The following is a 15,600-nucleotide window of genomic DNA, read 5'->3' as shown; positions in this document are numbered from 1 at the left end:
AACTTCTTTCTTGGACCGACCAGTGTGAACAAAAAGCCTACAACACCCAGGTCTTAGATGTGGAGTCCTTTAAGATGGTAATTTTCACATCATAACTTAGGCCATGAAGCTCCCCTACTCTCTTCAAAGAAGCCAAGGCCAAAAGGAAAACTGTCTTGAGCATCAAATTTGTCCGACGAACGACACAAGTGCTTGAAGAAGCTCTAGTGAAACTTCTAAGGACAATTGAAATATCCCATGCCAAAGGCTTAAGTTCCCTTGGAGAACAGGTCTGTTCGAAATCCTTGAACAACAAGATCATCTCCCAGGATGAAGAAATATCTATTCCTCTCAGACGCAACACCAAGCTCAACGCTGCTCTGTAGCCCCTGATAGCAGAAACTGAAAGGCCTTTCTCATCCCTGAGAAAGACAAAAAAAACTGCTATTCGTTGATCAGAGGTTTTGAGTGGAGAGAAACCCCGTTGACAACAACAGTTTACCCCTGGTAAACTGCTGAAGAGGACTTCTTGAGATGACTGGACATATGTCTTGCAGTTTCCTGAGAAAAACCTCTCGCTTGGAGTTGGTACTAGATAGTCTCCATCCATGAAGAGACATGGATTCCACTGACTGGAGAACCTTTCTGCATGAGGTTGGCAAAGAAGTTGCCGCCACGGGGGAATCTCTCTTGGTGACAGAAGGTACAGAAGGTCTGGAAACCATTCTGCCTGCGACCACAGGGGAGCTACCAATGTCATTCTGAGATTTCGAGAACTCATCACCCTGTTCAGCACTTGATGGATCAGGCAAAACGGAAGAAAGGCATACACTTCTAGGTTGTCTCAAGTGTGTTGGAAAGCATCCTCTGCCAGAGCTAAAGGATCCGGGAACACCGAACAGTAAACTTCTAGTTTTCTGTTGAAGCGAGTTGCAAAGAGGTCCAACACAGGCCTCCCCCATTCCTGAAAAAGCCTGTCTGCCACAACTTGATGCAGAGACCACTCCATGCCCAGGATCTGTTTTCGACGAATCAGCTTGTCGGCGACCACATTCTTCTTGCATGGGATGTATCTGGCTGAGAGCTCCATCAAGTTGTCGATTGCCCACTGGTGTAACTTTTACTATCAATGAATGGAACTGACGAGACACCAGACCCACTGTTTGTTCACATAGGTGACCAGCGTGGTGTTGTCAGACATCAGAACTACCGAATGACCCTCTACCTTCTCCCGAAACTCCTTCAGACCCAGAAAGCTGCTTTCAACTCCAAAACTTTGATGTGTAACAGCTTGTCTTCCATACTTCAAACACCTGATGTGATGAGGTCCCCTAGATGAGCACCCCAACCTGTGAGAGGCATCTGAAAACAGAAGGAAGTCTGGAGGGAGAGAACTCAGAGGGACACCTACTAAGAGATTCTGATTGTCCAACCACCAACGAAGGTCTTTCCTCATCTCTTCAGACAGAAATCTCTCTGAAGAGGGAAATCTCCTGCCGGGGACCAGAAGTCTTTCAGTCTCCATTGCAGAGACCAAAGATGAAGACAGCCATGAGGGACCAACTTCTTGAGAGAAGACAAAATCCCCAGAAAAACCTGCCACTGGAGAGCAGGCTGTTCTGGCTGTGATAGGAATTTGCATGCCACTATCTGGAGCTTCTCCAACCTCTGGTCCATTGGAAAACCTCTCGATGATGCTTTATCTATAAACATACCTATATAAAGAACTTTCTGGCTTGGATCGAGATTTGACTTTTCTAGGTTTACTACAATGCCTAGCTCCCGACAAAACCAAAGCAGATGATCTCTGTCCTGCAGCAGCTTCTTCCTGGAACTTGCTAAGACCAGCCAGTTGTTGAGGTATCTCAACAGACATGAGCCCATGTCGAGATGAGGGAGAAGACCCTTGTGAACACCTGAGGGGATGTAGTCATCCCAAAGCAGGACCTTGACTTGGAATATCTTCTCCCCGAGAGCGAAGCAAAGAAACCTTCTGGATGAAGGATGAAAAGGGATCCAGAAGTAAGCGTCCTTTAGATCTATCGACAGCAAAATGTCATTGTCCCTCACTGCTGCCACCACTATCCGCAGCATCTCCATCTTGAACCTTGTCTTTCTGACAAAATGATTCAAGGTAGAAAGGTCGATTACTGGCTTCCAGTCTCCCCATCACTTTTGGTACCAGGAAAATGCAACTGTAAAACCCTGGTGAAGGACACATTACTTCCTCTATCGCACCCTTGTCCAGAATTTTCAGCACTTCCTCCTGAAGAGCTAAGAACTTTGGGGAATTGTAAGAATGTCTCACCAAGAAATGGTCTGTTCGAGAGAGGGGGAGAGAAGTCGAATGGCAGTAGATATCCCACCCGCAGAACATCTACTACCCACCTCTCTGCTCCATAATCCTGCCACTTGACCCACTGGCCTTCCAGGAATCCCCCTACCCATGGCAAAAGAGAGGGAGAGGCGCCCACTATTGACGACCCCCTCTGCCCCTTCCTCTAGAGCCCCTCCCAGGCTTGTAGGGGTGAGACTGAAAGGAACGCTGTTTGTTAGACTTAGCATGAGAGGAGGACTGAGGGACCCTAGCCAAAGCAGAACCCTTAGATGACTTAACAGAAGATCTTCGAACCTGTCTCTGAGGAGGAGGCAGGCAACGTAAAAATGCCTCTGACTTGGAAACTGCCTGATGGACCAACCTGTCCTTGGTATCTGCCTGTTGCTGGTCAATTGCATTTTCTAACTCAATTCTTGGAAACAGGCACTGCAAATGCAGAAGCTCCCCATTCCTGAGCGTTGATAAAGACTCAGAGTCCGCTGAGCTCTCCACCTTGGACGAAGCTGCATCTTTCCTGGCTAGTAGATGGTTGGTCCATAAGTTTGCACTAAGATGGGGCCAGATAAGATAATGCCTTACCACCAGACTGCAACAGTGTAGCGAGAGAAGATGCACTCACTAACCCTTCTACAAACCTATCTAAAGCAATTTTGGCTATCACTGTGGACCATATGTCAAGCCATGAGACCGTTTGGAAGACGGAAGCCACTGTAATCTCCATAGCTAAGGCTTCCTGTGATGACAAGGAAGGACCCACCAATCTAACTTGCCCTAAGGTTAAACCAGGTTTGAGATGAATCATGTCTGAACTAAGGTGACGAGGCATCAAATGAACCGCATTAGTCGAATAGTACTTTCTATGTCACGTGAGAGGAAGAGGAAGAAATTTAGATGACCCCTTCAAACGTTGTAAGATGAACTGAGCGTCGCCCGACAGGGGAAGTTCAAAAGAAATCTTAGGATCCTGACTGGCACCCAGCAAGGCTTCTAAGCATGTAGGCGTGATAGAAGACTGAGCTTGCGTCCTACATTCAAGATTGTTGAATGCGAATATGGGGGGCCCACTGTATATTACACACAAAATCACCCTGTGGCACTCCCAATACTTCCATCAACGAATCAATGGAAGAAAAGGAAGGAGACACAGGAAAACCAGAATTAGCATCAGAGAGAGGGTGCAGCCGAATCGTCCAGACGAGGTGAAAAAAACCCCTCCCAAGAGGGAGGAGTCGAAACTGTGATGTTTCCTCTTCCTATAAAACAATCTCCACTGTGACTTAGGCCAGGCACGACATTCCGGGCAGGGATTCGTCACCGTACAAAAATTAGCTCTGCACCTACTGCAAGTTGTATGTAGATCTGTAGCCGACAATGCCAAAAACCTAGAGCACAGGAACCCCTAAATGCCCGGGCACATGCGTTGATGAGTCCTTGAAGACTCGAGGGAAGCCATACTAACAAATACCCACACACTCAACACACTGAAAAAAAACAGAACATGGCAGAGAAAACCGGCTTGTAAGGAGAGCAAAGGGTAAGCATCAACTCCCCAAGGCAGGTAGGAAAAGACTGGTGCGTCACGAGGTTGAATGCGCAGTCTCTGACCAGCTTTCACCTCGTACGCACAGGCATTGCCAGATCCCACAGATTCCTTGCTTACAATCTCTTGACTGTTTTAACCGGTTATCAGTTGGCACTTGGAAAATATCTTATTGTTAAGACCGAAGGTTTGTTCTGCACATGAACAACATAAAATTTAGGGCTATGCTGCAGAAGCAATTCCCTTATATTTAGATGGTATACATACAGGCATTCTTATACCATTATTTTAGTGCAATACTATACATCATTCTTATAACATATGTTTTAAAAAACTTTCGTTTCACGTATTTAGTTGTGAAAAGCATTGCATCTAGTTGTTTCACGTATTTAATACGTAGTAAATATTCATGTTAGTAGTGTTTTATTGAAAATAATCAATTATCACTTGTTTAAGTAGGTTTGGTAACTAGCCGAACCTTTCATGTTAGTTAGGAACTGCATTACGAGGCAGTCACAGTCAAGATCCCAACTAAAGTGGATGCAACTCGTTTGGATCTCTGGGAGTCATTGGTGTCTCCAAATCAATTCAAGTATTTCTTTTCATCGAAAATTTCATTCAGGGAAATTCCTTTAGAAGATATGCATATCTAAGTGCAAGGAGAATTTCTTGTGGTGTCCTTTAGATGAGCGTTATGAAGTAGAGATTGTGTTAAGCCTATCTCAATCTCATGATTGGTCATATGGAGTTACTGTATTAAAATGAGTAAGAAGATAAACTAACACTAAAATTTGTCATAATCCAGCAAGATTGAGCAATTAAAACTCTGTATCTAGTAATTACAGTATTACTCAAAATCAGCAAGCACAATTTGTATCATATTCAAGATAAGATATGAACTTAACATGCCCAATTAAGCAAATACATTTTGCTTCTTTCCATATTCAATGAACAAAGGGGCAGGATTGATGATTACTTCCTACTTACAAGATATGAAATTTTATCTCTAAGCATTTCATATTCAAACTATCATATGTGAAAAATATTGAGAAAACAATTAGGTTTAAAATATCAAGATCATTATGCATTTACCTGATATTTACAACAAGGATCAAACTGCCAAGATGCTGTATATACTCCAGTGCAGAAGAGAGAGAGAGTGCCAAGAGGAACACAAACATAAGCTGTATCTCGCCATATGACTCCTGAAATTAACAACCATATGAAATATATGATATACATAGACAAGAATTATTGCAATTATGTATAAGAACAAAATTCTATGCCAAAATCTAAATACAGGCAGTCCACAGTTATCAGCGTGGGTTCCGTTCCAACGGCTTGATGATAAACGAAAATCGTCAATAATTGAAAATTGGCACTTGTCGGTACCAATAACTGGTTAATGATGCCTATGTTAGGTATGTATCAATGCCAATACTCTATTACTAGCACATTTCGCCACCAAAAATCATGATTTTCAGCACTATACAAGCAACATAAAACCGGATCGCTGATAACCGGAGACTGCCTATACAAGATTTTTCACAAACAATAAGCTCTCTCAATTCAGTGAGTGACAGCGACCCCCATATAAAGATAGGAAAAGCTGAAGATAAAGTAGAATTCAATGAGTAAAACTGCATTTTCTAATAATTACCAGCTAAGGGCAATAACTCCATGCACATAATTATAATTTAATAAGACTTCTATGAAATTACTGATTGACTTTTGTCCTGATGTGCACAAGTTACATGTAAAATACAATACTATACAGTAATTTCACTGAGGTGTTCTTGAGAAGAAACTGCTACTTTGACTTCCTTATGGCCTGTCCACACTAAAGGGCATGCCTGTCAGGCACTTCCAGCTGTTTATGTTTTCTCTTGCTTCTGAAGCAGTGTTGCCAGACAAATGCACCATTCTGGCTCCATTCTCAGTCAGTCAGTACGTATAGTGGAATGGGTTGTGGGGACAGTGTTTCCCTGCCGGGCAGTGCCCACTAGTGTGAACAGGTCCTTACTCATGTACGGTCAAATCCAAAAGTCTGTTGACACTCGCTGGTCACCATTTTAACGGGACATAGATGGCGCTAATCTTGCCACCAGGGTGAACTTAAGAGTGGCCATTCTACTCTCTTCCTAGTTGAAATGGGTAGAGTTAAGAGAGGAGGAGAAGCCTGGTGTAACATATGATAATTATATTTTCTCCACTCCTGTATGACATATGCAATGATAATAATCATTCCACACATTTCTGGTGCTTGAATAGATTCACAGGGTTGATATACTATACAGTAGATAGATGTAGTGCTTCAAATACATAATGTATAATTATACATATAGTACCAATATTGCTGGTTATACTATTTTGGACAGTCACACAAAATATGTCTGACTGTTTTTTTCAACTCTGCATTCTGAGCATTTGGGGGAGGGTCATGTGGATTGTTCATAAGTGTCCATGTGTCCAACGAGAATGGCCTATTCAAAGACATGTTATAATTACTTGTGTGTGTCTTTCTCTCTGATATGATGAGCTCCATTTTCCAACACAGGATTTTATCTGTTTCAATTTATTATTTATAGGTTCCTCATTCCTAATATTTTGCCATTTATTTACAATGATTATTTTTATATCTTACATAATCATTATTGGGATTTTTACATTTACACTTGTCAGCACTTTATCAGCTTCTTCATTTCCTTTAATCCTTACATGGGGAGGGATCCAACATATTTCACTATTTTTTCCACTATTATGCAATTTGTGCAGTTCAAATTTAATCTGCTGTACAATATTATTTTTGGGATAGTAACTTTTAACAGCTTCTATAGCACTTCTTGAGTGTTAAAAATCACAAAATTATTGAATGATATTTGCTTTATAATTTTGATAGCTACTTTGATTGCACACAACTCTACTGTGAAGACTGAGGCATTATTGGGTAAAGAAAATTGATATATTTTGTTCTGGGACATAGCTGCATATCCTACTCCATGTTGCAATTTAGACCCATCAGTATGTATTGCATAATGTGAACTTTTCCCCCCTTATATGTTCTATGGTTTTTTTGTCTATGGTGTTCTGGGGTATATGAGTAACTTTTTGGTAAATATTTTAAGTGAGTGCAAGTCTTTACTTTATTCATAGTCCAATCGGATGGTAACTTTACTATTGGAGGTACTTGTATATTTATAAGCAGAACCCAGGATGAAACATGAGAGTGGTGGCTAGAGGTGGGCAGTCAAAGTTAAGACCTCAGGTTTGTTAGCTATGGAAAGTACAAATTAATAAAAAATTTGTCATTTGTTCATACACAAAACAAACCTTTGGTCTTCACAATAGGACAGACTAGAGAGAGGTATGAGAATCCTTAACCAAGTTGGGGTTCGGCACACCCAATCATTCTTCTTAGAATACGAGATTACTAAAAAAGAGGACCTAAGCCTTTGAGATGTTAGGTATGTTGATATCTAACACTCAGTCCAATGGTTTCAAATACAATGAAACATAACCAGGTTAATTGCATTCATGGAAGTCCAAAAGAACTATACATATATCTGTTCAGGCACCAAACCATATAGGCCACAAGAAACGGGTCTGTTACCAAACATCACTCCCATTACTGGAGAGGGGAGTTTTAAGCTACTGAGAAGTAGATTGTTCTGACACGTTATACAAACCATCGGTCCTTTACATAAGGAATTACTATTCAGCACCAGCTGGACCGGTCGTAAGATTTACTATCAAGGTAGTTCAGCAGTAACTGCTTGGTCGGGAGTCCCACCTGATTGAAGGTAAACCTACCACTTTGCTTTCGACCGCCGTCGGGTGAAGATGTGTGCTCACCTCTCTGCCCGCCTCTGTCGTGAGATTGTTATACTAGTGTGAAGTGACTGTAAGTACTTTTACTGTTATTTATTTATTATTTGTGGAACTGCATCCCTAGACTGAACATGCAGTCCCACGAATCGGAGAAGCCCTCGAGGCCCCCATCCAACCGGAGAGTGTGCCCTGGAGTGGGAGGCAGTAAGTGTGCCGAGGTCGTGAATGCTTTCGGTCCTTAACCTGTGATATTTGTATCTCTTGGTCGGAGGAGCAGTGGGAGCTGTACGAGAGACTGGTGACTGATACGTCATCTTTTCTCTCTCCTCGTCAGCTCCCGCTTATGGCTCTCTCCCGTTCGGGGGACGTGTCCCCCTCCGCCTCTTCACTTGATTTGTTGAGTGGAGACGAAGGAGGGCGACACCCTGACCTGGAGTTGTACTCGGGGTCTTCTGTCTGCTGAGCGTGGAATCCTTCCCCGCTGAGCGAACAGGAACCCCCCCCCCCCCCCCCCCCCCCCCCCCCCCGCTTAACCCGACAGTTGCTTCCTTAGGTGTGTCTGCCTCTGTGGGTGGTGATCTTCAGCAGTCACTCACAGGGTGGAGACGAGGATGACTACAACTGTGTGGACACCGGATTATGCTGCTCCTCCTCACCTGGTGTATACTCAGCACATGACCACGGTCACCCCCTCGGCTGCGGTACAAGCTCCATTGCAGTATGTGCCTCGGAGGGAGCTGGTTCCACCTCCACCTGGTTTTGCTGTCCTCGCTCCTTCCCCTGACTTTGAGTGCCCAAAGAGCTCGTCCTTGGATCGCCCTCCTGTTGCCACTGGTGTACCTGCTGCCCCTGTTCCTGCCCGTGGAAGTGCTGCTGCCCCCGCAGGTCCTTCCGGCCAGGTGGAGTTGGGCCCCGTTGCCACCGCAACCACCCCAGCTCCAGCCTGGATGGGAGACCTGTCTGCTATCCTGAGGAAGTTGGCAAAGAAGTAGTCCAAGAAGAGGAAGGTGTCGTCTTCTTCGTGTTCATCTTCTGCCACCTCTTCCCCTTTGACTTCCAAGGCCCCCAGTCGAGGAAGAAGGTGGCCTCACCCCCCACCACCCGCAAGAAGTCTCACACAGACTTCTAAGGGTCTGTCTCGCTCCGGCGGGACAGGTGGGTCTTCATCTGGTCCTCCCGTTCCTCCAGGAATGGGGCTCGTCTCTCCTTCCTCAGGGAAGAAGAAGATGGGGATGGGTACCTCTGCTCCCAGCTCCAGAGGTTCCACCTCCAGACCAGGAACTGTCTCGGGTCACTGAATGTACAGTCACCTACCGGTGATCGTGCACCCAGGAACCAGACGACTGAGTACGCTCGCCGTCAGGATCTAGGCACGGAGCGGAAGGATAGTAAGAGCCACTCAGGTGACTCTCGCCAAACCAGCGATCACTTGTGTAGCGATCGTCCGGTTCCCAGGATTGACTTGACGGTTCCACCAGACCGTTCACGTGTTGAGGCTGGGAATAGGTCGCCAGGAACAGCCTCCTCTACTTCTGGGACCTTGGCACGTCGTGAGAAAGGTTCTTGCCCTCACAGCGTTAGCGGACGCTACCAGTCACCTGACCATCGCTCCCGGAACGGACGGCTCGCACGGCTGGTAGCAGCTCCCTTCACGCACGAGACCGACGCTACCATCCTCGGTCCAACCTTTCTCTGCAGGGAGACCGCTAGTCCAGACCTGTGGTGGCAATCGCTTGCAGTCCTCCCAGCCTGCCGGCTCTGCTGGTAGGCAGGGTAGGAGCATAGGTCTTCCTCACCTGTCTCTTCAACCTCCTCGGGCTACAACGTGAGGAGCGAGGTAACAGGAGTGACCGTGAGGAGTGCGCTCCTTACGGTCCGGCCACGAGAGCCTACGAGCCTGCTTCGGTCCTAGGACCAAACAGATCATACGCTCAAGTGGCTGGAGGAGACCATGAGGGGTCTGGCAAGGTTCTTCCTCCTGAAGGAAGAGTGTCTCGGGAAGTGATCGGCCTAGATGGATCTGACAGTCCATCTCCTCAGGACGCGATCACCCCCGAGATACAGAGGTCCTTTGCACAACGACCTTGGGGAAGGATTGGCGGTTGCTCCCTCTGACCCTCCATCAAGGTTGGAGTCGTTCTGGGGTCCTAAGAAGGAACCCAGAGCGACGGTGGGACTACCCCGGTCTTCCTTGGCCGACGGTGTGTTGGACCAAGTGAATGCCCTTGTCTCCGGACAAGAGGCCTCACTCAGAGCCAGCAGGTCGGACAAGCTGCTTCCCCCTCCTCTGCCTCGTCAGCGGCGCTTCTATGTGCCTTCAGTAGACCCGTTGCTGACCAAGCAGGTTGACCCGCAGCTAGCTCGTCTAACTCTGGGAGTGCCTCTTCATCACCTGCTGTCTGAGAACCTCTGGTTCTCGCAGTCGCAGCAAGAGGCATCGGTCCTGGAATCCACTGCCATGGCAGCTTTCCAGGCCATCTCCTGGCTGGATCTGTGGTCCCTTATGGCATCCAGAGTCGCAGCCTCCTCAGGAGCTATCGTTCCTGTGGAGGACTCGGTGTTCGGGAGACTCTGCCAGTCTGGAGGTAGGGCCATCTCCTACCTTGCCCACCAGACAGCCAAGCTGTGGGCCAACCTGGTTTTGAGGAGACGGGATGCAATCCTGACTTGCATAACCAGAGCGGCCGGTCGAGAGGTGACGTTGGGTCTACGCAACAGACCGTTGCTGGGTTCCTCCTCTCTATTCCCCAGAGAGATGGTGGACGCTGCGGTGGAAAAGAGGAGAGCTGAGGACAGCTACCGCTTAGTACACCAGGCAGTTACAAAGACTTCTGGGCAGTCTCGTTCAACTGCGGCTAAGCCTCAGAGCTTAGCTAGCACTTCCTCCACTCCCAAGACGTCACCACCATCAAGGGTAGCACGAGGAAGGACCCAGCCTTCCTCTTTCGCTTCGAGAAGTGAGTGTCAGCCCTCCTCTCAAGCCTCCTCCTCTCGTGGGCAAGGGGCTAAGCAGAAAGGGAAGAGAGGGACACGTTAGGGACGGCATTCCCCCTCAACTGCTACCGGAAGTGGGGAGTGCCTGGCGAACCATTGGGCAACTTTGCAGTGCTATGAAGCCAAGACCTGGGTAGTGGATGTCCTTCGGGAGGGATACCTACTGCCCTTCGAGTTGAGGCCACCCCTCATCTCACACCTGGTCCACCTTCACACGTACGTCCCCGGTTCTGCCAGGGACATAGCACTGACTCAAGAAATAAAGACCATGCTGAGCAAAGGAGCTGTGGAGATCATTTGAGATCAGTCACCGGGGTTCTACAGCCAACTTTTCCAGGTGGAGAAGTCTACAGGGGGCTGGAGACCAGTGACATCTCTCTCCCTTGAATCGTTTCGTTCGCCAGACTCGGTTCACGATGGAAATGGCACGCCCAGTGCTTGAATCCATCAGGGAGAACAATTTCCTGCTTTCGGTGGACCTGAAGGATGCGTATTTTCAAATACCCATCCACCAGACCTCCAGGAAGTACCGCTTTACCCTCGACAGGACGGTGTACCAATTCAGGGCACTTTGTTTCGGTCTCTCAACCGCCCCACAGGTGTTCACGCAAGTGTTCACCCTAGTGTTGGCTTTGGGCCCATTTGGTTGGGATACTTCTGAGGTATCTCGACGATTGGATGGTCCTGGCTACAGGACAGAAATCAACCCCTCAACTTATGCAGCGATCTAGGGATCGTGGTAAATGTCAAGAAGTCAGATCTTGAACCCAAGCAGAGGATAAAGTACCTGGGCATGCTGATCGATACGGTAACAGCACGAGTCTTCCCCGCAGACTCTTGGATCAGCAGGTTCAGGGAGGTAGCCAGATGGTTCCTGTCATGACAGGAACAGTCAGTTCAGCAGTGGCAAGTTGTGATCGGTCACCTGTTGTCACTAGAGAAGTTAGTCCCTCACGGGCGTCTTCACCTGTCTTTTCTTCAATGGAGACTAAAGGAGTGCTGGTCACAGGCACGAGATCACAGTCCTTCCTGGTTCCTCTCACAGAGGAAGTAAGGGAGGACCTGGCTTGGTGACTAGACAACAGGAACCTCTTAATAGGAGTGCCCCTGCGCACTCCCCCTCCGGAGATGCTTCTGTTCTCGGATGCATCGACCGAGGGTTGGGGTGCACACCTGGAAGAGTTGCTGGTTGCAGGAGTGTGGAACCATCACGACAGGCACCTTCACATCAACTTCCTGGAACTCAAGGCTGTGTTTCTTGCGCTCCAAGAATTCTGGGAACAACTGATGGGATACTCGGTGGTATTGATGAGCGACAACACCACGGTAGTGGCACACGTCAACAAACGGAAGCCTAGTGTCCCTCCCATTGCACCAGTTGACAATGCAGGTGCGCAAGAGGGCCATAGCTCACTCGGTAGAGCTTTCAGCCAGATACATTCCAGGCAAGAGGAATGTAGTGGCAGAAAAGCTCAGCCGCCAGAATCAGGTGATTGGGACCGAACAGTCTCTTCACCCAGACGTGGGGGAAAGGCTCTTCGACCTGTGGGGGCATCCAGTGGTTGATCTGTTCGCCACCCGGCACAACAGAAAACTTCAGGTTTTCTTCTCAGTTGTGCCAGACCCATGGGCAGCTGCAGAGGACGCGTTCCAACACCTGTGGGACAACCTCATAGTCTACGCCTTTTCCCCTGTTCTGCCCAATTTGCAAGGTGATCAGCAAGGTGCTGGTCACCAGTAATCTTCAGATGATTCTGGTGGCACCCAAATGGCTGGCCATTTGGTATCCGGACCTGCTGGCTCTTCTCTCGGAGGCACCGCGTGAGATTCCCCCATGGCACAACCTGCTGTGTCAACCGCATGTAGAACGGTACCACCAGGCAGTGCATTCCCTGTCTTCACGGCTGGTGGTTATCCACCATCTCTTGCGAGCAAGAGGCTTTTCTCGCCAAGCAGCAACAGAGATGGCTGGATACCTGACAGTCCTCTGCAGCAGTATACCAGGGAAAGTGGTCCGTCTTCTGTGGTTGGTGTCGTAGATAGGGTCTCTCTCTGCTCAGAGCCACTCTTCAGCAGGTAGGGGATTTCTTCATCTTTCTTTGCCGAGAGAAGCTCCTCTCTGTCTCAGCAGTCAAAGGATACAAAACCGCCCTGGCCCTAGTCCTTAAGTTGCGAGGAGTTGATTTATCCTCCTCCATGGAAATATCTCTCCTAATGAGGAGCTTCGAGAGGTCTTCCCCACCCAGGGAACTCAGGCCCCCATGGTGGGATGTGACTCTTGTCTTAAGGAGTTTGACTCGTAGACCCTACGAGCCTCTCCGGGAGGTGTCAGACAGGGATCTGACCCTCAAGACTGTCTTTCTGCTGGCCCTGGCATCAGCGAAGAGAGTAGGAGAACTTCATGGTCTTTCCTTTGATGTCAAACACTTGAGGGGATGGGGATCAGTTACGCTTGATTTCGTCCCGGATTTCGGAATGAAGACTCAGAACCCTTCGGTCCCTGACGCCAGGTTCGAGTCCTACATGAGCCCCTACCTAGAGAACTTCACTGGTAATGAAGAGATGCTGCTTTGTTCTGCGAGGTGCCTGAGTGTCGACGCCTCTTCGTTAGCACCGGGTTGACCAAGAAAGAAGTGTCCAAGAACACTGTTTCTTTCTGGCTTCATGAGGTAATCAGGAAAGCGTACGACTCCGAGAGGAGTGCCGACACCAGTACCTTTCATCCAAGAGCCCACAAAGTTAGAGGCATTGGTCCAACCCTTGCATTCCGCAAGAACTTGTCCGTTGCACAGGTGCTGAAGGCAGGGGTGTGGTCCAACCAGATCACCTTCACCTCCTTCTACTTTCGGGATATTGCCCATAGGTCCTTGGACACTTTTTCCTTGGGAACCGTGGTGGTTGCTCAAAAAGTTGTGTAGCTTACTCGGCTCCTTTACAGGACAAGGTAGCATCTCGTCCTTCTGATATCGCATGAATGGAGAGTAAATGAGAGTGTGACTGGCTCCTCTTCCTTCTCTTTTCTTCCCTCTCCCTGCAGGCAGAGGGTAGTGGTCGTCATAATGCTGGACAGGACGACGATGCAGGTAAGCTATGTAACCGAGCTCCATTCTATCCCTTTCATTAGGGACAGAAGCATTTATCCATCCCTTCCCTAGCAAGGGGGGAAGCAGAGATCAGTAAGAAACAAACCCAATACTTTATATTTGGCTTCTTACTTAGGACATTAGTTCTTGCTTGCTATTCATAAGAGGTATGCTTGCCTCCCTCTTATGAATTTGGTCCAGAGGTCTGGCCACTGATCTTGCAGTTCTCACTCCGATCAGTTGGACAGAGGCTAGGTTCCTCCCCTTTGCTCTTACAACCAGGGAGGGAACCCAGGTTGGGCGAACACCAGTCTGTTCATAAGACTCAAATTCCTCCCACCAATAAGTGAGTCTTCCTTATGTAAAGGACCGATGGTTTGTAAAACATCGTTATACAGACCATCGGTCCTTTACATAAGGAACAAATCACAATTTTTGAAAATAAATTGTATTTTTCATAACTATACAAACCTGAGGTCCTTTACATATAGTCCCACCTCATGCCACCCCTCACTCTGTTCCTGGGCCTAAAGCAAAGTGGCGCTGAATAGTAATTCCTTATGTAAAGGACCTCAGGTTTGTACAAGGTAGCATCTCGTCCTTGTGATATTGCATGAATGGAGAGTGAATGAGAGTGTGACTGGCTCCTCTTCCTCTTTTCTTCCTCTTTCTCTTTTCCTCCCTCTCCCTGCGGTCAGAGTGTAGTGGTCGTCACAATGCTGGACAGGATGACGATGCAGGTAAGCTACATAACCAAGCTCCATTCTATCCCTTTCATTAGGGACAAAAGGATTTATCTGTCCCTTCCCTAGCAAGGGGGGAAGCAGACAGCAGTAAGAAACAAACCTAATACAGTAGTGCCTCAGGACACAAAATTAATCCATTCCGAAGCGGCCTTCGTAACCTGATTTTTTTGTATCTAGAACTTTGTTTTACATGTAAATTGCCTAATTCGTTCCAAGCCCTAAAAAATACCACGGTAAATTTTATAATAAAGCTAAATTGACCAATAAACAATGAACTACAACAATTTGGACCATTCAATACCTAACATAACTGTGACTGACCTGTAAATAAAGTGTACATATTAGTGTACAGGGTACAAGAAATACTGTATGTACATATGTAGTAAAATGTGGAACCTTACCTTTCGAGTGAGGTGATGTCCGAAAGTGGTGACAGAGGAGAAGGACAAATGGCAGAAAACATGAACACTTAACTTTATGAAACACATTAAAATATGGCAGAAAACATTAACATTAAACTTTATGAAACACATTAACAAATAGCAGAAAACATTAAAACTTGTAATTAAATTTCTTTTCTGGGCTCAGCTCGTGTCGGCCTATGAAAGGATCCTTAATATCATTCTTTCTAGGTAAAATTAATCTAAAATTACCAGAGAAAAACAAAATTAAGAAAATGTCAGTAAAACTGACTCGCTCACTCTTAAAAAGAAGTGTCGGTATGGTAATAGGGGCGAGTGGGGAACACTACCACGGAGACAATCACCAATTAGAACTTCAATCAGAATCCCCCGAAGAGAGAGCTGATACCAACGGGCGATGCAGTCGCTACTACTACTACTAGAGGACGCCCACGGACAGCAGCGCCCCTAGCGGTCCATCCTTAATTTTTAGCGCTAGCGTCAAGACGCATTTTTTCCTTGTGCTGTGCTAATTCCGGGAATTATCTTATTCATCTAACATGAAACGCTCTGCTATTGCAACGGCTAAGTTAAGTACTCATAAGTAATGTTTTACCACAATTTTATCTTCCGGGTACCAGTATTTTCCTCTTAAATAGGTCATATACGGTTCCCCGGTTGTCTCGTGGTG

The 15,600-nt window shown here is 47.0% G+C and overlaps 1 protein-coding gene across 6 annotated transcripts in view; it reads right to left on the bottom strand.

Moving 5' to 3' along the window:
* Positions 1-15,600, bottom strand: part of LOC135221814 (transmembrane protein 11, mitochondrial-like) — a 133,885-nt gene that overhangs the window by 9,240 nt on the left and 109,045 nt on the right. For all 6 annotated transcript variants that reach the window (XM_064259703.1, XM_064259699.1, XM_064259701.1 and 3 more), the window contains exon 7: positions 4,950-5,062. In XM_064259703.1, coding sequence (XP_064115773.1) covers positions 4,950-5,062 — 113 coding nt within the window. The remainder of the gene's footprint in view (positions 1-4,949; positions 5,063-15,600) is intronic.

The sequence above is a fragment of the Macrobrachium nipponense genome, chromosome 3, assembly GCF_015104395.2.
Source record: "Macrobrachium nipponense isolate FS-2020 chromosome 3, ASM1510439v2, whole genome shotgun sequence".
Taxonomy (NCBI): Eukaryota; Metazoa; Arthropoda; class Malacostraca; order Decapoda; family Palaemonidae; genus Macrobrachium; species Macrobrachium nipponense.
This window is presented reverse-complemented; position numbering and strand designations above follow the sequence as displayed.